Source organism: Coffea arabica, chromosome 2e (assembly GCF_036785885.1).
Source record: "Coffea arabica cultivar ET-39 chromosome 2e, Coffea Arabica ET-39 HiFi, whole genome shotgun sequence".
NCBI lineage: Eukaryota > Viridiplantae > Streptophyta > Magnoliopsida > Gentianales > Rubiaceae > Coffea > Coffea arabica.
This window is the reverse complement of record NC_092313.1, coordinates 74,209,660-74,234,952: the sequence shown is the minus strand read 5'-3', so window position 1 is coordinate 74,234,952 and position 25,293 is coordinate 74,209,660. Positions and strand designations below refer to the sequence as shown.

The 25,293-nt window shown below is 34.7% G+C and overlaps 3 protein-coding genes across 4 annotated transcripts; all 3 read left to right on the top strand.

Moving 5' to 3' along the window:
• The first annotated feature begins 701 nt into the window (after nt 1-701).
• LOC113733085 (histone deacetylase complex subunit SAP18-like) lies at nt 702-4,382 on the top strand. 2 transcript variants are annotated; one of them, XM_027259228.2, is made up of 6 exons: nt 705-894; nt 1,374-1,406; nt 2,884-2,994; nt 3,079-3,174; nt 3,991-4,068; nt 4,147-4,382. In XM_027259228.2, exons 1-6 carry the CDS (start codon nt 757-759, stop codon nt 4,183-4,185), a joined length of 495 nt encoding a protein of 164 aa, XP_027115029.1. In that variant the 5' UTR covers nt 705-756; the 3' UTR covers nt 4,186-4,382. The 2 variants fall into 2 exon arrangements, with proteins under 2 accessions (XP_071937179.1, XP_027115029.1); XM_072081078.1 differs by lacking the exon at nt 1,374-1,406 and having other exon boundaries at nt 702-894.
• Nucleotides 4,383-6,543: 2,161 nt separating this feature from the next.
• Nucleotides 6,544-12,956, top strand: LOC113733084 (polygalacturonate 4-alpha-galacturonosyltransferase-like). Its single transcript, XM_027259227.2, has 10 exons — nt 6,544-7,106; nt 8,869-8,903; nt 8,983-9,042; nt 9,140-9,277; nt 9,426-9,492; nt 9,582-9,628; nt 9,815-10,149; nt 10,230-10,587; nt 10,997-11,584; nt 12,149-12,956. Exons 1-10 carry the CDS (start codon nt 6,944-6,946, stop codon nt 12,422-12,424), a joined length of 2,067 nt encoding a protein of 688 aa, XP_027115028.1. The 5' UTR covers nt 6,544-6,943; the 3' UTR covers nt 12,425-12,956.
• Nucleotides 12,957-22,260: 9,304 nt separating this feature from the next.
• Nucleotides 22,261-24,509, top strand: LOC113733083 (gibberellin 20 oxidase 1-D-like). Its single transcript, XM_027259226.2, has 3 exons — nt 22,261-23,081; nt 23,203-23,524; nt 23,932-24,509. The coding sequence occupies exons 1-3, from the start codon at nt 22,483-22,485 to the stop codon at nt 24,214-24,216; spliced, it is 1,206 nt and encodes a 401-aa protein (XP_027115027.1). The 5' UTR covers nt 22,261-22,482; the 3' UTR covers nt 24,217-24,509.
• The last annotated feature ends 784 nt before the right edge of the window (nt 24,510-25,293 follow it).

Genomic DNA, 25,293 nt, shown 5'->3' with positions numbered 1-25,293 from the left:
CCGCCCAACACCAAACCTTTAGTACTTATTTCTAGGGCCAAAAAGAAAAAGAAGAAGAAATTTATGTGAGTTCGTGTTTAAGTCTGTGTTTTGTATCCAAACACTAGATTTGTATGCGAAGGAACCAGACTAAATAAACATTAATTGATAAAAAAAAATGAATAGTGATAATCCTTGTAATTGATGCGCTAGGTTCCAATATCCAAGCTATTTAAAGAGCTAGTGAATACAAAAGTTTAGTTTTCGGTTGCTTTAAATTTTACAAAATTTGATTATAGAAACGGATTCTAGTGAATAATCAAAATCAGCAAGAGTTACTTTTTATGTGATTATAGATTTTAGTTTGTTATTAATAAAAATTTATAATCAGAATATAAAAATAATTGAGAACATCACAAAAACATATTATCCAAAATTAGAATTTATAATAAGTTAAAATAATCCATTTAGACCAAGCCCAAAATCTTGTTGGACATTGATTAAAATTTTTTTTTTTTTGAAGAAGCATTGATTAATTTAAAACAGCCTATAATTCACGAATATATGATTATTCAAGTCAGAGCTAGAAGAAATGTTATTCACATTGCAAATGGACCTTGTCTAACAAAGTGGGCCAAGGAACCAATTCGGCTCTGAGATTCTCACTAGCTCAGATGGGCCGAGCACATTAACCCATATAAGCTACACCAACTTAGAAGCAAGAAGTCCGTAGTATTTTCTTGATTGTTTGTACAAGAGAAGACAGAGAGAGCTCCAATGGCTGAAGTGCAGAGAAGGGGAGGGGGAGGAGGAGGAGGAGGGGGAAGACCGTTGCCCCCATCGGCTAGAGGTCCACCTCCACCGCCACCCACTGCCAAGGTTGCCCCTCGCTTCGTACCGGTCGATCGAGAGAAGGTTGCCGCTTTTTCTCTTTTACTATCGTTTTGTCTCTACATTCAGAACTCTCTAGGGTTTTGGGAATTATGGTTTTAGAACTAAGGATTGGTATTATTTTATTACAGCGACATTGTGTGTACCATTGAAACGCTTGTTGGTGGAAGAAGTAAAGAATATAATTACTTTTAAATTTTAATCTTTTATTTTTTTTAGGGTACTTTTTTAGAAATTTCTGTCATGGAAATTTGGGTTTAGAAAGGAGGGATATTCCAAATTTCTATTCAAGTGCATGGAATTGATGGAAGAAAATTATCTAGTTCTTGTGTTGTAAAGAATGCGAATATATTTCCTCTCCGATGGTTATAATGTATAATGTGAAGTACTTTCTTCATTGCTTTCCAACCTCCAGTTTTTATTTGTTGGACCGCTGCTGGCTATTTTCTTCTTAAAATTTCACTATGTTATCCCAAACTGATTAATATTTCTTTTGTGACCAGACATGTCCTTTACTGCTTCGTGTTTTCACCAAGGTATGCTTTTAACTCTCAAGATTTTTGTTTGCATTTCATTTTTTCTTTTTTGATGATGTGTACCTTTTTTTTTTAATCTTTTTTATTTGGCCTAGGTGTTCTTAGCATTCTTGTTCAAACAATTGGTTCCTGTATAAAGCAGTAATCAGTTAGCAATTACTTGCTGCTCACTTTCTCTTGTAGTGAACTAATGTACTTGGAAAATCATATCTTGGGAGCCATGGTGTATGGAACTTTTCAATCTCAAGAAAAAGGAAATCAAAGAGATGCTTGTGCATGTAATATTTCATTGGCATCATAAATACTAAAAATTGGTTGAAATTATAAGATTTTTGCCATTCCTTTGCATTTGTGAGAATTTGTCATGTGTGCTTCACTTAGTTAAGAGTTTCCCATTGGACAGATACCCTATGGTCTTTGAGTATTGCTACTCTTAGTATCTTTATTGCTTCCTCTGCTTTTAGAGCCAAATTTGGTGGCCTGTTGTTAAATCTTACCTATGTATTACGTCATATTTTTGCAAGAATTTAACAGGATAAAGTATGAACTGCAAGAATTTACGAGGATAAAGTAAGAAGGTTATGTCTAAGCTGAAGAAAAGGAAGATCCTGGATTAGAAATGAAAATGAGTCTTCAGGGAAGAAAGATATGCAGGGAAAAATGTTTTGAGTTTGAAATAGTCTATTCAAAAGAAGCGGATATAGGTTGAATACATAGACATTTCCTTGGCAGTTCTTTTCATGTATGTATATTCTTTCCTTGTCAAGAAGTCCCTTTCACTCATTTTAAAGTGGTTTAAAGTGGTTTTTTTTTAATGAGTTCTTTAGCTGAGTGGTTATATTTACACTATTGAAAAGCAATTTGTGAGCTATGATCCAAATGTAATCATTGCTGTGGAGCATGCTAAATGAATGTTAAATAACAAACTTTTTATACCAAATAAGAGTTTATGGTGGGAAATACTTTAAGGCTTAGAGTAGTATTGATGAAAAAATTATGTAGACAAGTAATTCATTGATGCATAAAAGTTATACAAAAATAAGACATTCTTCTACTCCATATATGGTTCATTGTGATCTCAGTTTATAATCTGGTTAAGAATGTTCCAATAACTAGTGATACAATTGTTTGCATATAATTCTTTTATGTATAAATCACTGACTTTGAGTCCTATGAATCTAGTTAACAAACCTAAAGCTATTTGTCTACCATTTTCTTCCAGAAAATGGTTTTGGTTGGGGAAATATTGACCTTTGGAAGTCAGATAAGCTGTTGCAGAGGAGGCAGATTTATCTTCTAGGTTCTTTTTGCTGTTGTTTAATGGTGAAGAAAAGGAAAATGTAAATAAAAAGAAGAGAGAATGCTAAAATATGTGAAGTCTCCATTTTTGGGTCTAGAACAGTTGCACCTGAGTTGTACCATTGTTTGCTTATGGCCATGGAATACGTAAGCTTCAATTCAATGTTGACATCTACAGATTGGAGGACATCATAACGAGGTGGATTTTGCTGTGAGAGGGAAGGAACCCAAGGATGAGGTTCAAATCTATACATGGATGGACGCAACTCTGCGGGAATTGACAGATCTGGTACAAGAATACTTGACTTTCTTTATACTATGTGAAGGCATAATTCCTTCCCATGTCCTTTTGTTGACTACAATTGTTTTCTAGGTAAAAGAAGTAGCACCCGAAGCAAGAAGAAGAGATGCAACGCTGTCATTTGCTTTTGTGTTTCCTAATAGCCGTGGTCGCTTTGTTGTTCGTGAGGTATCCTGTTCTCTCTCTCTCTCATTCTTGTATAGCCCATGGAATTTAGAGTAACTAAAGGGGTTTGAGTTCTTAATGTTTGTCTGCCAAATGGTCTTTAATATTCTGCTGCCTTTGAAACTTTATTTGATTCATACTTGTTCCTTTTGGTTTGAACCACTTCTGTTTTTCTAATGGTTAAAAGTTACTTCAAAGATTGGGTGTCATCATGTAATTTGCTGCTTGTCAGAGTGTTTGCAAATCAAATGGTCAGTAGACTGCAGCATTTGTTTCCTGTTAGCACATATTAACAGACAAAATTGGAATTCTCATTGGCCTCATACTTGGCGAGGCTTCTTTTTTAATTTGCGAGCTAGATAATTGTACTGCATTACTTCCAAATTTTTTGTTGGTGCTGGTCTTTTGAGCATTTGGTTCATGTTTTAGCTCAGATGGTTCAGGTTGCAATTCATGTATTTGACTCAGATGGTTAAGTTATCCTGCAATTTTCCTGTCAAAACATGGAAGCTATTAATATGATTGCCATAATTGTAATCTGTTGGACAAAACTAGGTCAGCGCTGATCTTTACTGAAGTAATCTGAACGTGATTAAGATGTGTTTTCTCGAATTCGATACTCTTATTATTTCAATTTGATGCGGGCTGTGTCTGTCCAACCTTTTCTGTTCAAGAGATGCAGCATACTATACCAAGATTGTTGTGCCCATGCTATCACAGTTATATATGCACGTAAACAACCAAACGGCTTGTAGTTACAGTTATCTGTGCTCTACCATGTTTACTTCTAAATTGTGCTCCTTGCTTCTTGTGTTGAAGGTGGGCAGAACCTATTCGTACCCAAATGCCAGGCGGGCGGACGATGGCAGCAGGGCCTTAGGTGAACTTAAATTTCAGGTAAATGATGTCCTGCAAGGATGCATAGTTTCTGCTGTAGTTGAAAGCTTCTTTAACTGGACTGTTTTTCATCTGCAGATAGGAGATTACTTGGATGTGGCTATACTTTTGCAGTAATGGATCCAATTTTCTGGAGTTAAGATTTGGGAAGATTGTTTTGATAAAATGGATGCCTATATATGTCTCACAAAGTCTATGCATATTGTCCAATATCTGGTTTGGGGCAATGTTAGCTCGTGCTTGTGCTATGCAGCATAAACAGAACCTTGTAGCCTTAAAACGTGGAGTAATCATAGATATTTTATGCACTCTCACTCTTGTCGCGTGTGTTTCTTGTCGGTCCTAATTTCTTCTATTGATAGTTTTTTATTGGTACTACCTGGAGAGAACCGTAAGAGGCATATTTCTTCTGTTGTATTTTTTTTTGGGGGTCAAAAGGTCATCATGGCATATTATGTGTATTAATACATAGTAGAACATTAAAAGACGTTTTACAAACATACATATGGAATGACAATTTTTTGTAACCTAGGATAAGTAGGGACAGTGAAGTCAATTTCATATTTAAAAGAATGACAATGAAGCGGGTTGAAACGACTACGGATGTCAAAACCATAAGGTTTATTTTATTCAATTATTAGTGCTAGTTTAAATAAAGGAGTCATATCAATACTTAATACGTTGAGATGCATTTGATAATTAAAAATAAAATATTTGAATTAATTAAGGCCTTGTTTGATAATTGAATTTAACACTTAAATTTATTGGATATAGATCTTAACGAGTCAAAAGCGTTTGATAACAAAAGGAGAAAACTTTCTGGCAAGCCTTTAAACTATTCACTTTGTATAGTTTTGACCCCTCAATTATAAATTATTACAAATAAGTCCTTGAACAAAAAAATGCTTAATTTAAGGATTTTCGTTAATTTTGGGGTTAAATGTAACGGAATTTGGGGCAAAAATCAACCCACGATTTGATTAAACACCGACTATATTGAGTCAACTAATAACATGGAGTTCAATTTTTGTTCTCTTCTATCGTCTTCCACCTTCTTTAACCCTCATATGATGAAATAATTAGTCAATGAGGCCTTTTTAGGCTCTTTTCCTGGGTTGATTTATTTGTTTGGTTAGTTTTGCCCCTAACTTTGTCACCTTTAATGGCCAAAATTGATGGAAGTCCTTAAACTAATTTTCTTTTTTGGTTCAACAACTTATTTGCGACAATTTATAGTTAAGGAGCCAAAATCGTACAAAGGCAATAGTATAGGGGTTGTCGAGAAAGTTTCCTCTAACAATAAATGATCATATAAATTAAATAAATGACACTGAATTTCTAAACAAAACTTACCCAAAAAAAATAAGTGATAAATTATTTACTTATCACTTAACGCGATGCATACTCAAGTGTATCAAATTTAGTATTCAACAATTCAATAATTTAATGGATTCAGTTTTCAGATTTCATATTTCATATTTTTCGAATTTTAATTTTATCAAATGCACCCTAAGTAGCATTGAATTTCCTAAACAAAACATATTCCAAAAAATAAGTGATAAACTATTCACTTATCATTTAATGTAAAACATGCTCAAATATTAAAATTTTAATACTTAACAATTCATTAACATAATATATTCAAATTTCAAATTTCATAATTTTATCAAATGCGCCTCGACAAAAAGAAAGTTATTTGAAATAATTTTTGTAGCACTTTTTGTGATGTGATGTATGTGAGATAAAAAGTAATTGGGAATATAAAAATGTGGATTGGGAAATGTGTTTATGATGCAAGCGAAATATTATTTGAGATAAATTTGCAATCCAAACACACTCTATACATATCGGATAGAAAAAATGTTAAAGATACTTAGGGCAAACCTTCAAATAACTACTTGTATTAAACTAACACCATTTTGTTATACTACGCAAAGCGAAATCACTAAAGAGTAGCTATAGAGTGGATGATCTTGGTTTTCATCTTCATCACTTAATTCACTTAGTCCTAGATTGCATTTTTCTAGATTTTTTGTAGAAAAATTACTGTAACAATTTGATGTATGTGAGGTAAAAAAGTGATAAGAAAATGTATGCATGAAAAACGTAGCAATTTTTCCACGGAAAATGACTGTCCAAACACAGCAACTTTTCTAAATATGTGAGGCATACCAATTTCCAAACCCAGTATATGTACTTCCGGAAAACATTAAAAGTAGTCAAGTACAATTCAAATAAAATTAGTTTGTGCTGTAATTATGAATAATCAAAGTGAAGTAGGATAAACAAAGATTAAGAAATCAATAAAGTGATGTCTTTGAGAATGGATGACATTTATCACACAACTCTCCGTACATTTTCTTTTTCGCTTTTTTTTTTTCACTCACAGTAATAGACACTACCATGACGAGTGTGTCGGCGGCCCTTCGCGACGTCGTATTATGTAATATTTCCAAATTAAGGAGTAGGACGCACTGGAAAAGAAACGTTGAAAAGGGCAAACAAAAAAAAAAAATAAAAAAAATCGAAGTCCCATCCTCCGACGAATCTGAGATCGTTCTTCTTCTTGTTCTTCTGTTTCTTGGTCTTACGTAATCTTTTACAGTTCCAGTCTTCTTCTACTATTTCTGTTTCCCGCAAAAACCCACCGAATTTATTCGTTTGTTTTCCCATAAAAGTTCCTCAATTTTTTTTTCTCATCTTACTAAATCAAGATACGTATAAATCAATCAATCTGCAGCTTTTTATACATATAGGAATGTGTAATGAAGGAATGTGATTTTTAACTGGGGCGAGGGTTTTGTTGTATTAGGTTATCAATCTTATGGTTTTCATTGTTATTTGAGGAAGATTGGGAGGAGTGCGGAAATAGTAAATGGGGACTAATAAAAGGGGAATAACGGTGGCCGGGAAGAGCAGCAAAGGCGGTGGCTATGGATCTCGGCTCCCCGGGGCCGCAATCCTCATTTTTTGCTTAGTTGTCTCTCCCTCCTTCCTCTTCTTGGTTGGCCGCGGAATCTTTTATACCAGCTCAACCGGTCAGTTTTTATACTTTCTTTATCTCATACTATTTTTTTCTTTTATTTTCTTTTTTTTTTTTAGAAAAAATGTGTTAGGGTAATGCAATTTGTACAACGACATCTAGGTGTGTATTTTTGGTTATGGAGGAATCCGGTGCATATGCGCAATTGGTAGTTTATGACATGATGTTGTAGGAATTGTGTTGGATCTTGGTATTTAAATGTTGGAATTGCGGGTGATTCTATTCATTCGAGAGCAGAAGTATTTATCTATTCACTTGATAGATCGTGGTTTATGTGACAGAGGTGTTGGGCTTGACTTCTTTTCAGATACTGATTTTTTTTTGGATGTTTTTCTGAAATGGAAACAGATTAAGTTCAATGGTGTAAGCAGGAAATAAAGAAATCAGAAGTAATTAGTCCAAATTCCTATCTAAGTTGAACCAAAGAAGTGTGTAATTAAAGGCTTTTGGATTCTCAGGAGGAGTGGTAATAATTACTTCAACGTTACTAACTCAGGTTGTCCTGTGTCCGCGTCCTATATTTTTTGGTGATATATTTTTGTGTGAAGATTGAAGTAACATACTTATTTAGAGATCTTCTAATTCAAACCAATTCTTCATCGGTGACTAAAACACTTTAAAAGGATATTTCACTGGAAATGTTTTGGGCAGAGATAGAATGTGCCTGTAGTAGAGTTGGATGAAGGAAGAGCAGCTTGGGGGTTTCTTAGATTAATTTTAGTGGGCATATTAGACTTAAGAAAGAAGACATAAAAGGTTGACTGTTAAGGTAGATAGAAAGATTAATGGTCTATTGTTGCCTTTTCAATTGTTCATTTAATTGGGATTGCACTGATGTACATCGTTGTTACCAGTAAAGCGGTTAAACACAATGTCATTTTGAATGTTTTTGTTGGTGGTTTCATGATGCAAGGTCAATTTTATGAGAAACCAAAATTCATTGAGAACTTATTTTGATGCTTTTCTCTTTACATTAGTGTTGTAAGGAGATATTGAGTTTAATCACTTTTCTCAAGTACTCAATTGATCCACAAATGTTTTTTAGCTTTTCTTGGCCCTTTTGACATATTGGTATTTGTCTACTTATGCAATGAGAAAGAGGAATAGTTTATTATTCGTCTCATCCAACATTCTAGTTTCCTTAGCCTAATTATCGGGGTTTTACATATATTTGCAGTGTCAGATATTAAAAGGAGACAACACTTCTGTGGCATGCTAATAGTCATATAGTGAAGTCAATATTTCCAGTATATGACGAAAAGTATAAAATGTGGTGTCATATAAAACTTACACTAAAAGATAGCAAGTTGAATTTGGTGAAATGCTAAGTTGCAAGGACTTTATTGAATTGCCTTTTGATGTAAAAATTCAGTAAATGCATTACCACTACATTTTCACGAAACTCATTGTAGAACATTAATACTCCCTTTCCAGTAACCGGTGCCGTAGTTAGTGACTGAGATGGAGTTGGTGTGAAGTTCCAAAATAAGCTAAACTATGAGTGGAGTTTGTTTTTGCAGTGAAATTTGATGAAACCTGATCTATATTTATGTACAAAATATGCACATCATTAAAATTAATTGATTGCATGTATTCTAATTAGATTGTATATGGGGTTTATTACTAATGTTGGTCTTTATTGAGAGTCTGAGACAGTTTATTCCTTTTGAATTAAGAGCATCTGTCTGCATCTCCGTTGTGCTGAGTTTCTGCTGCTTGTTGCCTCAATTGAACAAGCTAATTTTCTTTTTCTGCAGATCAAGACAAAATCTCAACTAGTTCTAGAAATCAGGTATCTTTCATCTCCAGATGCTTTTTACACTGATTCTAGGATGTGTATCTTCTGATGACTACAAGGTTCCTTTCTGCAGGATCTTGATTGGAGAGAGAGGCTGGCATTGCAACATGTTAAATCTCTACTTACAAGAGAGGCACATACTTAATTCATGATACTTACCCTATTTGCTTTGGTTTTTTGTAATCTTAAGTTAAATATTGTCTGATATATTTTTCAACCACATATTTTAGGTGATGGACGTCATTAAAGCCAACACAAATGATTTAGGGCCGCTAAGTCTTGATTCTTTCAGGAAAACCAACCTGTCTGCATCATGGAAATTCGTTGGACAAGAAACTCCTGCTGAGAATAGTGCTTTGTCTTTTGAGGTCAGGATGAAAGATTTGTTTTCACGTAGACTGACTTCTTATTCCCATCTTTGATTATTTTTTATTAACAAATCACTTAGACGTATATTGTGATTAATTTTTACTTATATTCTGATTCATTTTTTTTGGATATGTGATTGTTCTCCAGAACAATCAAAGAGGTGCGGCTATTAAACATGATATTTCTAGAAATAAGGTTGATGCCTCTTTAGAAGGTATGGCTTTTCTGGATACTTTCTGGCTTCATAGTTGCTTGTTTGCAATTGTATTGACTTCACTGTCAACATATGCTTGTCTGATGCAGAGGATCGATCTCAAGTTATTGATGCACCTGCTAAAGTAGCAAGAAGGGTGAGTTTACGGTTTCATATATATTCTGCTTTTGATGATTTATAGCAGGGTGGTGCCAGCTTGTGACTGTTGACTTTGCGGAATATCCAGCGTTGAACTACATTCTTCTTCTGTTGATTTAACCTTTTCTCTATTCCCTTAAGATTCAGCCTTCAAGTCTTACTTCGCATTTTAATCATTCTGCAGCAACTGAGACAGAAACGGCGTGAAAAACGTGCTGCTGACTTGGTAAAACAAGATGAAGAAGTAACTGTGAAGCTTGAAAATGCAGCCATAGAACGGTCAAAGTCTGTTGACTCTGCAGTGTTGGGCAAATACAGTATTTGGAGGAAAGAGAATGAGAATGAGAATGCTGATTCGACTGTTTGCTTGATGCGTGACCAAATGATTATGGCTAGGGTGTACATAAGTCTTGCAACGATGAAGGACAAGCCGGACTTGGGCCGAGAGCTACAAAATCGGCTCAAAGAAAGTCAGCGTGCATTAGGAGAGGCTACCACTGATTCCGATCTTCACCATAGGTACTTTGTGCTATCATGTTGTCTGCTTCCTGCCCTATCCAGTATATTGATTATTCTAGTGTTTATGTCATGTGAAACAGTGCGGCTGAAAAGATCAAAGCTATGGGCCAAGTGCTATCAAAAGCTAGAGAACAACTGTATGATTGTAAGCTAGTGACTGGGAAGCTTAGAGCAATGCTACAATCTGCAGATGAACAAGTCCGCAGTTTGAAGAAGCAGAGCACCTTTCTAAGCCAGTTGGCTGCCAAGACCATTCCAAATGGAATCCACTGCTTGTCACTGCGGTTAACAATTGATTATCATATGCTTTCACCAGAAAAAAGGATCTTCCCTAGAAGCGAGAATCTAGAAAATCCAAACCTTTACCATTATGCCCTCTTCTCTGATAATGTTCTTGCTGCCTCAGTTGTTGTTAACTCAACCATCATGAATGCTAAGGTGCCTGTGCTTCTTTTTAATAGAACTTTATACTATTGTTCCAACTTGAATATAGTAGCAAGAAATTGTGAAAATACTGTTTCGTTCTGTTTTGTGCTTTCTTTTTTGAGGCATCGAAAATTTTTAACCACTACTACAATAGAGCATAATGCTAATTAAGTATGTAATGGAATGCTCAATAGGCATTAGGCATGGTGGCCCATTTTCTGATTTGTGAAGTTGGGGTTTGTTTAAGTGAGATATTTTGTATTGTTTCAGTTGTCATTATTTGATACTGTTTGAAATTGGTCATGGTCATCAAAGATGTGGGTTGAACAGAACTATACTTTTCAGCTGGGTGTATGCTTGCAAGTCTAGTTTTGATCTGCAACTTTGAAGATCTCTAATATGCTGTTGCTTTAAATTGCAGGAACCTGAGAAACATGTTTTTCATCTGGTGACTGACAAATTAAACTTTGGAGCAATGAATATGTGGTTTTTGTTGAACCCTCCAGGAAAAGCTACTATCCATGTTGAAAATGTTGATGAGTTTAAGTGGCTTAACTCATCTTATTGTCCAGTTCTACGGCAGCTTGAGTCTGCTGCCATGAAGGAGTACTATTTTAAGGCAGCTCATCCCACCACACTTTCTGCTGGGTCTTCTAACCTGAAGTATAGAAATCCCAAGTACCTTTCAATGCTTAACCATCTCAGGTTTTATCTCCCCAAAGTGTACCCTAAATTGGATAAAATCCTGTTTCTTGATGATGATATTGTTGTTCAGAAAGACCTGACGGGACTATGGTCAGTGGATCTGCATGGGAAAGTTAATGGTGCTGTTGAAACCTGTGGTGAAAGCTTTCATCGTTTTGACAAGTATCTGAACTTTTCAAATCCTCATATCGCTCGAAATTTTGATCCTAATGCTTGTGGTTGGGCATATGGAATGAACATTTTCGATCTTAAGGCATGGAAGAAAAAGGATATTACGGGTATATACCATAAATGGCAGAATATGGTAAGTCCTTTGAAACTTCCATGGCTATGTTTATTTTCTTTTGGTATACATAAGCTTGCTTGAGCGAATTTGTGACACATTTATGTGACATACTTTCTTTGTTTACCTAGCTAATTTTTTGTGTTGGTTTTTTGTGGCAAAACATTTTCATGTCATCACTTAGAAAGGTGATTGTCTTTTAGACCTTAAATATTTATACTATCATAGATGCTAATATGTGCTGCGCAACGGGCAAGTGTGCCTAAGCTGGTTGCTGGGGACACGCTTGCTTGAGGCGCTATAAGGTGTGCCATAGGCCTGGGCCTTGTGCCATAGGCCTGTGCATATGGGTCAGTTGTGTGTGCAGATAGGTTGCTTGATCGACTGATTCCCCTGATTTTGGTCACGGTTTCCAACGTGTTAGTTCTTTGTACTTAATTTATAATTAGTCTTGTTGAGTTGTGATCAAGATATGATAAAATTATATATAATGCCTGCCAATGACCTAGCTGTGGAGTAGGATAGTAAGTTAGGATTTTCAAGTGCTCTGAACTTTTTTATTCTTCTTCTCTGCCATGCTCTCAGAATGAAGACAGGGTTCTGTGGAAACTGGGTACTTTACCTCCTGGACTGATCACTTTTTATGGGCTTACTCATCCGCTTGAGAAGTCTTGGCATGTGCTTGGCCTGGGTTACAACCCAAGTGTTGATCGTTCCGAAATTGATGGTGCAGCTGTCATACACTATAATGGAAACATGAAACCATGGCTTGAGTTGGCAATGACTAAGTACCGTTCATACTGGACCAAGTACATCAAGTTCGATCATCCTTACCTTCGCAACTGCAAGTTAAGTGAGTGAAGAACAATGAATTCAATGGTAAAGCCATTATTTCCTCGTCTCCCTGATGAGCAATGGACTATTCATATAATTCTTGGTAGTCCTTTTGGAAAGGAAGGCGGTTGATACGGTGGCATGCACCTATTGCCCATCCCCGCATTGTTTGTTCTCGTGCGTGATTCAATTTGATTTGTTAGTATAGTCCCCCAGGATTAGGGGATTATATCTGGGGCCTCATCCGCCTGTAAGCTGTGACTGAGCTTCCGGACCTGCTACTTGTGATCTGGGTGATTGTAAACCTCATTGTTTTTAGGATTTAATTTTTAGTATTCTTTGGACGACCAACCATATGTTTGTAGAGATAAACGAATTAGGTTGTCTTTGTTAACCAGTTTAAGCTGTATGCACACTTTGTTCAACCAATTGTAACTTGTCAGCAAACGTCCTCGTTGGCCTTCTCAGAAAAGTGAGGGGAAAAAATGGTGAAAAGCTGTTTGTTTATTGTGGTTAGACTACCAAATAAATGCATTTGCCGGATCTCCTTCCAAATAAATTTCTTTTGCCTTCGTATTTTTGGGTGGGAATTGTTTTGGCCAACGCTGCTGTTGCTAGGATCTTGAAAAATACGGTTGTAACTGATTGTTTTAGTGATAATAATTTGTGAGAAATGACCAACGCTTTGGACTACATGGCTCAATCCTTCCTCCATGCTTCCAATCTTTCAGTTGGTGTTTGGTTGCAATGCAAATTGAAGGCGTTTGATTGGCAGGAAATTTATAAGGCCCGTTGCACAAAATTTTGCAGAGTGCAGGAAATTTATGAGGTCAATTACATTAAATTTTCTAAAAGTGCTGCCTTTTCCAATGTTGTTAAACTCGATTGGATAGCGACAGCTAAATTATTGGATCAGGGGTCTACTGGTCGGATCGGTCAGACCGTTTTCAAAAATTTGCTGAAGTTAGCATGATGTTATAATTATTTTATATTTTTAAAGGTTTCAGAAATATTGAAATTAAGTTCTTGGTTATATTTGAATCAATCATGAAAAATGTTCCAAAAATATTAGACTTGCAATCAAATATATACTTAATAAGTATATATAAAAATGTAATTCATGGTTAAAATATGTTCATTCTCCAAAACTACTTGAAAAACTAAATTAAAATAAATTAATACAAGTTGGAATCACTGATGCTAACTTAATGAGATTATAGGGATGAAATCATCTTGATCTAGAGATTATTTATGAAAGCGAGTGATTTTGGTATTTACACTACTAATGGGTGACGTTTTCTTATTCCTATTAATAAATGAAAATATTACAATTTAACTAACTCAAATTATATTTGGGGAAAAGAAGAAAGAAAAGTTTGAGAATCGGGTCAACCAGTCGAATCGGATCACTGATTTAGTCAATTTTTGATGATTTTAACTGGTTTTTGACCAAAAAGATTTTATATTACAAATCAACTCGAAAAGAAACGGTTGGACCGGCCGGTCCGAATCCAACAGCACTACCTTTTTCCCTGTCACAGTTGTCTTGCACATATATAGGAATCTGCATCATAGGAAAGTTTCAACTTATTGAATATTATTATAACCCTTTCTCTTCTTAACTAATTCTTCCGTTCTAAACTTCTATACAAGTTAGAACACCCTTGAACATAGAATTGAAAATTTTGCTTGTTAAAACATTCAAAAAAAAATAATCAAGTTAGACGTTTTGTTGAGTCTATAGACATTAGTAATTTTTTTTTCCTTTCTACATATTGTGCTCCCTTTTTATGTAAACAATTCTTCTAATATGTAAAAGGTGTTTTTACATGCAAATAAAAAGAAGTTCAGTATACAATTAATTTTCTGTTAACTAACATTGCTAACCAATTATGTTTCCATTGCTTTTTAGTTGAACAAACACAAGAATTCCTAATTTCTTGCATTATGAGGAAAATTAAATAGTTTCCTTGGGTCCACTTCATTTTACCTTTTTCACGACACATTTTCTTGATGCGCACAAACAAGCGGAACATCCACCATATTTCTCCACCATAAGCAGTACAAATACCATCATTTAATCAAGTCTTTTCAAATAGAAACATAATGGATGCACTAATGAAAATGTCAACTCATAATATATGTGCAAAATGATAGTCAAGTCAGACGTTGAAAATGGGCATATTGGACCAGGGAACAAATAATTGTAAGACCCAAACTCACAATGTATAACCTCACCCATTCATCTGACGTTGTAAAACTAACATACTAATCTAGACTACAAATGATCTGAAATAACCACTTGTTGCCCTCTCTTCATGAAATACTGAAAGGACATGGTTATAGAGGGCTTGTGCTTACAGGAACATAATTGACAATCTGAATTTGTATGGATTAGAGTACTTTGCATATCCCTATATCAACAAGGTGTACAGAAGTAAGCAATGTATGCGTATATATACGAGTAGATGAAGGCCTAGAACAGTTCTGGAAGAACATTTGATTGTTGAATGATAGTCTGCATAGTAGAATTGTCACTGAGCAGGCTAGAGGCCAAAGATATTTAATTAAGCACCATTGCTTCATAGAGTTGGTCTGTATATCGTCTGACACAATAGTTTGATTGAGACGATTATATCGTCTTCTATAGTCAAGTCTTGTAGAACATGTTGAGTTGAAAGTCAATACATGCATAACCACACTGGGGGTATTTTTTTTTTTTGGGAGGGGTGGGCCGGTGGGATTAGGTGGGGGTGGTAAGTAAGACGAGCTTCTGCCATCCTCTTTGCTCGGATGTGATGTGACTCTGTCACTTCACTGATTCCAATTCGCTTAATCTATATTGCAGGAAACAGCCTTTTTCTACCCACCATCGTCTGTGCTACCACCTTTTTCCTCAGCTGCACCATTCTGGAGCCAAAAAATGTGATTCAGATTACCTTTGCCTCCCAGTTTCTTTAAGGCCTAAATTCTCCACCACTCTCAAAAGTGTTTCTGTTTCCTTCAGAATGCTCAAAATGATACCCATAGTTTAATACTAGTAACTTTGGTTTTTAAGGCAAGACATCCTCCACCATATAACTATTCATTGGAGGAATCAACTAATCAATTTCTTCTTTATTGTCTTCAACAGAATCACTACTCACCCACCTGATTGGTTGTTTCAAGTTTGAACAGGGGGATCTGATCAGGTTTTCTTGTTTTAATAATGCAAAAGCAGCCACTTTGCTGCTACGTTCATCATGCAAACATGGGTATATCACACTATTATTTGCTTTTCAATGTATTGTGTACGAAAGTACATGTTTTAAGTAAACTAGAATTTAGTTTAAGCACGTCATCCTTTAGAAAGTTTATAGATTAAAATACTGAATGTAAGCAATACTACTGATTCCAAACGTAGATTGTTTTCCAAGGATCTGAAGTTATTGGACGGGCAGATGGTCAATTGGTACTTTCCAATAGTCTCTACCCATGAAATAAGTAAGGAAGTACCTTACATAGATCTGATCCGTTATAAACTTTCCCTGAACTGATCCACTGAAGTTTTTGATGTTATAACTGTGCCACAAAAAGGAGATGGTCTGAGATTCGGGAGAGCCTTCATACATATGGTCGTACTCATGGTTCTGCTCAGTGACCGTATTATTATGGAGGAATATCCCCATTATTAGAGGAGCATGCACGGTTCTGCAAGTACTGCTTGATAATTCACTTCGACTGCTCGATGAAGATATTGGTTATCTCTATTCTGATTTAGAGATGGAAGTCCAAATTCTTTAACATAATATCAGAACTAGTCACATGACTCGGACTCTTCCGTGCATTGGCTAGACTTTACAGATTTCTATACTGACAATGCTTTGATTTACTTGTTTTTCCTTCGCTCATTGGATTCCCTCTTCTCATTCTGCATTAATTAATTAATAAAGATCTTGAACCTCTCTTTCCACTACCAGTTAGTTTGGAAATTGCTGCTCTATTCATTACCACATCCTCGTCCCGTGGCCAGTTCCCCTGTTTATTACGGTTTTTTTCCAAAATTATCAAATCAGGGGGACACTTTTTTATCACTTATTTTTTTTAATACTTATTAGGGTTAATCACAAGAAGTCCCTCTAAGGTTTGGTGTCTTTTGTAGTTTACTCCTTAACGTTTTTTTTGTCTCACTTTATCCCTTCTGTTAGTCCATCTCAGCAAATGGACCGTTAAAACATTATAGTTGATGAAACTAAACCCTATTTTAATTGTTAAAATTTCTAACAAAGATGACACTATGCATGTTCTATAAAGAAGCGATCCCAAGAAGTTTTCTAATATGTCTTGAACATTCATCATGTCCAAAAAATTTTCTCCTGCATCCACAACATTATATTCATACATACATACATTTATACATATATATATATATGTATATATCCCAGATTTCTTCAAATTCATTTCCTTACTCTTCCTCTAGATGTTGTTCATCACACCATACAGAAAAACCAATCTAAGAAACCTGTAGATGTAATAAAATAGCACCCTTGAGAAGATTTTGGACACTGAAAGATCCTAGAAGGAGATTTCTTGGATATTCAAATTATAAGATTTGATTTTTACGATAAACTTATATTATTTTTTATATTTTTTAGAAAAATAATTTGAAATATGAATTTTTTTTATTTTATCTAGACTTCAAATGGATAGAGTCGGAAATTTGCGTAAAAGAAGAGAAATATGTGCTATATTCGACTCGAACCTATGGCATTTATTTCTATTCATTATATTTTTAAAGGTAGCATTGTCCTTTTGATATCAACCGTCAACACCATTACTAAATACTCCCTCCCTTTTTTTATAACTGACGTTTAAGAAATTTGCTCTAGTGTACTTTTATCTGTCGTTTTATTATCCCCATACAGTATTAATTATTTTTTCACAATTTTACCCTTTTATCTCTCTTTTCCAATACAGGGTTCTTAATTACTACTTTTGGCCTAGTAAAACAGCACCATTTATTACTCTAGTGAGAGAAAATATGGGTGAATTGGATAATTAATGAGGGTACAAAAGGAAAGTAGTGTACAGATTTAAGCAATGAAAAACTTTTCTTAATTGGTGTGCAAAACCTTAAACGTCAGTTATAAAAAAAGGGAGGGAGTATATAATTGCTTTGATTACTAGTCAATGAGATAAAGTGAGAAAAATAAAATGCTAGAAGATAAACTATAAAATACACCAAACTTTAGGAGGACCTCTTGTGATTAACCCTACTTATTATTCCTTGAAGGTACTTCTCAAATTCACAGCAGGTGACCACTACTTTTGGTTTTGGTATCTTTTCTGTAGCCCCAGTTGATTCCACATTGAGAGTAATATTTGACATGAACATGAATGATATATAAGTTCACGGTTGATGGACTACTAATAATTTGAGTAAATTATTTTGGACTTTTGAGTCCCGTTCAAAAATTATTGAACCAGCTCTTGGACTTGGGGCTTTACAGTTAGTAATATCCCTATAGACATTTATAACAACATACATAGAGGAGTAACAAGCATGCCCTATTATTCTAATTTTAGGATACTGTTTCTTTAAGTCTTTTTGATCTTGTTTTTACCAATGAGCTGCATATCAACTTGTCCATCAGAGGTAGTTTTTGCTAGCTTATATTACCCTTTCACGCATATCATAGTGTCTAGCTTGTCATGGTTTAAATCTAGAGTTTTTTTTTTTTAATAAATTTTTTATTTTTAGACTCTTATACCTAGCAAGCTTATTTATTTCAGTGTCAATTTTTATTTGACCGCATCTCCTAAATGAATTTTGCTTAGTTCATTTTTTTGAACAGTCAAAAGTTTGTGTTTGTTCATCTTCCATTATACATATCAATTAATGTCTTTTTCAGAAGATTTAAAGTTAACTTCATACACAATCTCAAAACTTTCTGTTTGTTCATGTTTTACCATACATATAAATTTAATGTCATTTTCAGATGAAGAAATGGAGTTCACTTCAGACACAATGCATCATATCTATCCTTCTATTTCTTTTCCAAGACGTATTTTTAATTCTTGTTTTTCAAGGAATTTTATTGCTGTAGGATTTTTCTTAGGATATTAATTAGGTGCTATATGACCATTTTCATTACAAAACAAGCAAGTTCAATTTCTTATAGAATTGTTTCTTGATCTTCGTAGCATATTATTTCTTTTCTTCTATTTTTGAATCCCAAAATACTTTTTCTTTTTTTCTTTTATAAGGGTCTCGTCCTATTTCTCATGCTTTATTAAGTACTTTATCACAACTTGAATGTGAAAGTTAATTATTATTGATATTTTTATGTGTTTTTCTTGGCAAACACTACTGTTCTTTTATTATTCTATACAAAAAGGTTGTTCTAGTCTTTAATAAGTTTTCTGTATTTTGGTTCTTTTTAAGATAGTTTGGTTATTACCTTTCACAAATTTCTCCCCATGGATTGTATTAAAAGGTTTATAGAAGAACTGTTTTATCTAACGAATCATATCTTTTAACCTTAATAGAATTTCATAGAATCAGCATATATACTAATATCAAATAATTTGTGTTTACTTAGTGCTAATTTTATTTGCTTGTTGCGTACAATCATCTATTACCGTATTATATTCTTTAGAATAAATATATTAGTTGCAACATTACACTTATTTACTTCCTTCTTCTGTAGCGGGATAACTATAGAGATAGACGTTTCTTCTTCTTTTTATTCTAACTTCATTTAAAATTTTGTCGTCATTTTCAGAATCTAAGTCTGAACTCAAAAGCCTAGTTGCACATAATTAAATATTTGAACAGCGCTTGATATTATTTGATTCTCCCATGAAAATATCTCTCCTCACCACCTAGAGCCCTCCCTGCTAATGTCCCCACGCCCCTCTCTCTCTTTCCCACTAACTCATCTTCCTATCTCTAGTGTTTTGAAAACTGAACCGGATTAGCCGGTTCGACTAGTTGAACCATGAATCGGTCATGCCTCGGTCCAATTCAATGACTAATTCAAAGAATTAATTGAACCGATCAAGAATCGGTTAAACCAGTAAAAATTGGGAGGTTCAACCAATTTTTATTAAATTCTTATTTTCTAAAATAAATATTTTAGTTTTATTCAAAATTTTTAATGCGAAGATAAATTTAATAAATTATTAAACCTTTGAACCGGAGTTGAATCGGTTGAACCGATTGAATCGCAAACCGAAAGGTTTTTGGATTCGCTCTCCAGTTTGAGTTTGAGTTTAAAAACATTACTTATCTCCTTCTTTTTCCTATCCCATTTGCCGTCCCCTTTTCTTTTCCTCTTATTATTTTCCTTCGCTTCTTTCTGTTTTCCTCCTTACCATGCTCTACCATCATCTTTTACCCACCAGCCACTTCTTTTTTCTCTTTTCCTCTTCACCGCCCACCCTCTAATATGAAATCAAATATGAAATTTTTCTTAGAGTTGGATTGTTAATCGAACTATTAGTTAAAAAAATTTCTTCACAATTAATGGGATCCATTTTAGTTTCAATGATATTTGTTTTTTCTTGATAGTTCATTCTAAGTTCATAAAAGTTTGTGGGCTATTGATGTGAAAATGCTTGAAATTTGATTTGGGTTGTCTTTGTTTTTATCCAATATAATGTAAAGGATGTAGCGAGGTGGGTAGTAGAAGGGAAAGATGTGGAAGGAAAGATATGGAGGAAGGGCGTGACGGGTATGCAAAGGAGCAAGGTGGTAAAATAAGGGAGAGAAAAAAAGAGAAGAAGGACAAAGGGCGTTTTTTAGAAAGATCAGGCGTTTTATGTATTTTGGACAAATACTAATATATTTTTCTAAAAAATCTACACTAATGAGTTGCAGTAAATTTTAGACAAATACCCAAAAAACACACCATCCAAACAGAATCATAATTATATTTTTGAAATACATTTTTATGTTATTAAAAGATGCTTGTATTTAATTTAAATACTTACTAGGTTTATTGATATCTAGACCTCCAGTGCTCCATTATCTATTTATATGTTTAAAAATCTTTTATTCCTTTTTCTTTCTGATAGTCTATGATTAAGATTTCATGATGAGCTCTTCTAGTTCCCATTTTGGAAGTTCTTTATTATTATTATTATTGTCTTCCGTTATGGCCCTAGAATTGGTTAACTCCCTTTTAATTAGATATAGTTCTCAAAAATTTTTTGGTATCTTGATTTAAAGCTCTACGTTGTTTTTCAACGTTAGTTTTAGTATTAACATAAAGGCTTATCATATCTCATCCACTGTCTACCAAGAAATTGATTATTCCTGCTAGATTTTCTTCATTAGTTTCGTATACATATTTTAGACGAAGTTATTCTTTTTCTTCTCTTTCAATACAATTATTTCTCTTTCATTCTTTCACTTTTATTGCTTATCCCAAAAGGACCCAACAGGTAAGATCTAGCTTAACAATGTACGAATAATCTCAATTAAAACTTTAACCATTATGATCTTCTATACTAATGATGTTTTGGCTTAAAACTGGAATTTGGAGGTTTCTTAGGTTTATTTAGGATTAGACTAAGAATAATTTCTTATATAAAACTTAGACAAAAATACAAAGACTAAAGTGAAAATATTAAAGCTAAGAAGTAACGAATACAAAAAGGCACCGGAAAGATTCACAAATGGTAGAATTTTTTAAATAATCATAATTGACGAAGAAATCATCTGCACCACATGCGATTCATGAAACGCACATACGCATACTCTGACAGGAAGAATGACACAGCAATGAATATAAAGATGCACCATTAATTTGTCAACAGCCGTTGAAGTTTAAAAACTGAAATCTAAAATTTGAATTTATTAAGTTATTGAATTATTAAGTATTAAATCGGACACATTTGAATGTATATCATATTAAGTGATAAGTGAATAACTTATCACACTTGATTTTAGAGCAAGTTTTGCTTAGAAAATTCAGTGTCACTTAATTAATTCGGATGTTCAATTTTTGGTTATCAAACACGTTTAAATATGTTAAGATCTGAATCCATTAAATTTAAGTGATGAATTGAATTAGCAAACAGAGCCTAAGACAAAATACATGAACTAAACTGCACGTATTACAAGCTAGGCAATAACAAGTTTAGAAAAGCGCACCAAAAAACCTCTCAAACGGCGGAATTTTATCGATAGTTATAAGTGACAAAGAAATCGACCATGTCGCATATGATTCATAAACACACACACACACATATATATATATATATATACGCGCGTGCACACACTTGCATTTTGAGAGGAAGAACGATGTACCAGTGAGTACAAAGTTCTAGCTTTTTTGTTGACCATTCCAAACTTAGACAAAAATACAAGGACTAAAGTGCAAATAATACAAGTTAAGAAATAACAGGCGCAGAAAAGCACCGAAAAAAAGAAACTCAAAAAATAGTGGAACTTTTTAAATGGTCATAAGTAACGAAGAAATCCATCGTATCACATGTGATTCATAAAACGCACATACACACGCTGAGAGGAAATAAATGCAAGCAGCAGTGATTTGCTGACCTTTCCAAATTAAGACAAAAGTACAGGGACTGATGTTTAAATATTATAAACAAAGAAATAAAAAATGGGACAGTGGCACAGGAGTTGGACTGAAGATCCGTTGACCATCAATGTAGGAAAGGTTTTTTTTTTTTTTTTGAAAAGATCAATGTAGGAAAGGTGGTCTTAACTAGAAGCCATGTTACAAGTGATTCATTTAATTAAACGCACGTACAATCATTAATTTTGAGAGGAAGAATGACGCAATAGTGAATACAAAGATTCCAGTACTAATATGCCGAGCTCCCCCATGACTATTGTCTAGAATTTTCTCTTCTTCACTTCCAACTCCTGAATTTGGCCAAACATCTTCAATTCCCTTTTCTCAAACGTTCATCAGGCTGCTGTGTCTTTCTTTTTCTGGCAACCACCCTCTCCCGTAACTCCCTCTCAAGTATCACCTTCAATAATTGTTTGTGATCGTTTTAAAAATTTTCTTGTACCTTCCACTCTGAACACATACATATACATATATATACACATATATAGAGAGAGACAGATGGAACATCCACTGGCAATTGCCAAGGTCAGATATTCTAACTTGGCAATGCCTAGTGCTGATCATCAGTTTTCACCATCTCCAACCAAAAATGAAACAAAAGATGAACAAAAGTCACTTGTCTTTGATGCATCTTTTCTCCAAAACCAATCCCATATACCCCACGAGTTCATATGGCCGGACCATGAAAAGCCTTGTCCTGAACCTCCTCCCATGCTTCATGTGCCTTGTGTAGATTTGAATGGCTTCCTCTCAGCTGACCCTCTCGCTGTCTCCACCACAACTCAGCTAGTAAGGCAGGCATGTCTTGAACATGGTTTCTTTCTTGTGGTTAACCATGGGGTCGACTCACAACTCCTAAAAGCAGCCCACAAGAGCATGGATTTCTTCTTTGACAAGCCATTGGAAGAAAAGCAGAGAGTCCAGAGAAAGCTTGGGGACCATTGTGGTTATGCTAGTAGTTTCACTAATAGGTTCTCCTCCAAACTTCCATGGAAAGAAACACTCTCGTTTAGATTTTGTGCTGATGATCAACAGGCCTCAAACATCGTCGAAAGCTACTTCTTGAATGCAATGGGTGAAGATTACAGAGAATTCGGGTATGCAATTGCATTTATACCCGTTGCTGTTTTGTCTTCTTACTTTTTTAGCCCAACACTACGAGTTTTATTTCTTCCTACTTTTACTGACGCAATAATTTTGCTTCTCCTTCCCCTTCAGGAAGGTACACCAAAAGTACTGTGAAGCCATGAGCAGTCTCTCTCTTAGAGTTATGGAGATTTTGGGAATTAGTCTTGGAGTAGGACCGATACATTTCAGAGAATTTTTTGCAGGAAATGATTCAATAATGAGATTAAACTACTATCCTCCATGCCAAAAACCTGATCTAACTCTTGGAACGGGCCCTCATTGTGACCCTACATCCTTAACAATTCTTCATCAGGATCATGTTGGGGGCCTTGAAGTGTACGTAAATGGAAAATGGCACTCCATTCCTCCTGACCCTGAAGCTTTTGTTGTCAATATTGGCGACACGTTCATGGTGAGTTACAACATAGTATTCCCTTGGTCTCACTATTGTTGGCTCTTTCATTGATTTGTCTCAACTACTGCTTTGTTCCAATTCTTTAAATTTTTTGTCTTATGTTTTTCTTTCTTTCTATATTTATTTTTTTTTTGGTTTTTAACTTTAGGATATAGACTATGTGCTTGTAGTAATCTCTTTAATTTTACGTCTAAATATGAACCAATCATTTCTACCGGACCTTCGACACAAGTTCTCCATCGTCCTACTAGCTCTTAATCCAATATGTCTAACAGGAAGCTCATTTCCCCTCGACCAACTTAATAAGGAGAAAGGAACTGCCTTAACAATATGCATTTTGTTTAAAGAGTTCGTCTTCTTTGCACGTATGATTGAAGTACTAATTGGGGATGGATGTCTTTCAGGCTCTTTCAAATGGCATCTACAAAAGTTGCTTGCATAGAGCTATTGTGAACTCTCAAACTCCGAGAAAATCTCTTGCATTCTTCCTGTGTCCCAAAATGGATAAGGTTGTAAGCCCTCCAAAAGAATTGGTCTCTTCTGATTATCCAAGGATGTTTCCAGATTTTAGATGGTCAGCCCTGCTTGAATTCACTCAGAAACATTACAGAGCTGACATGAAAACTCTGGAAGCTTTTGTGAAATGGCTGAGCACCGAAGGGATTCTCAAGATACAGCAACTTAATTAGTCAAGTCAAATATTTTGCAAATTCTAGTGTATTAGACCTAAGAATTTTAGATCAAGACGACGGGAAAGTATAAGCAAAAAGATGGACCATCAACCCCTGAAAATAGTTAAAAGACAGAATCCACCAAAAAGCCTATGATGATCATGGAGGGTAGTATTGCAGTTACATATGGCTGATGCTGTGCTACATAGTATTAGACTATAATATAGCCTCTACAGACAACAAAATCCAGTATGAGACTGTGCAATATCCAATTTTTAAGAATAAAGAGCTTTATGGTTTTCATGATAGCATTTGAGCTTTTCATCGCTGCTGAGGGATACCTGTCTACTTTGCCTTTGGTCATCCATTCAGGACCATTCTTGACTTGGAGAGCTGAATCCGTACGCACTCGTACAGTACAGTTGAAAGTACCAAACAAAATTAAAAACTGGATGATGCCTTCCCTTAGGAAAAATGGATAAAGTTTAAGATGATACCAGATGCAAGTGAAGCTTGATTAAGTGCTAGAACATAATAGTCAAAATCCATGATATATAGATTAAGGGTTTCTTTTATTTGATTTATTGTTAACGATTTTTGTACTCTAACATGTGCTGATGCTATAAAATTCCAAAAAGAAAAAGAATAGAAAAATTGGTGGCCATACTATAAAATTACCACTCATTTCTAAATGGTATGCACTTTGCCAGAAAAATTTACACGGATCCCATTTTTAATCTTTTACCTAAGAGCACAAAATATAAGGTGCCATGCTTTAAATAGTCGATATTGTTATCATGCTACGCCTCGTGACTAAGATCAGCATGGAATAAATATATGTGGATTGTATTTACCAATACAATCATTGATGCTAAATGCTTTCGTGCCACCCATTATCCCAGAAATATTTTCCTTGGACTAAATAAATAACAGGTATTCGCATTTATTTTATGATTTGCGAGTAATTTTATTTGAATATGGTCAAATTTTTAACGGGGACAGCTCTTCCAACGTTATTCTTTCATTTTCATGGGTTTTAAATTTGAAACTTCATGGTTAAGGAATGCAAGCCCCCTTCCACTTGCATCAACATTT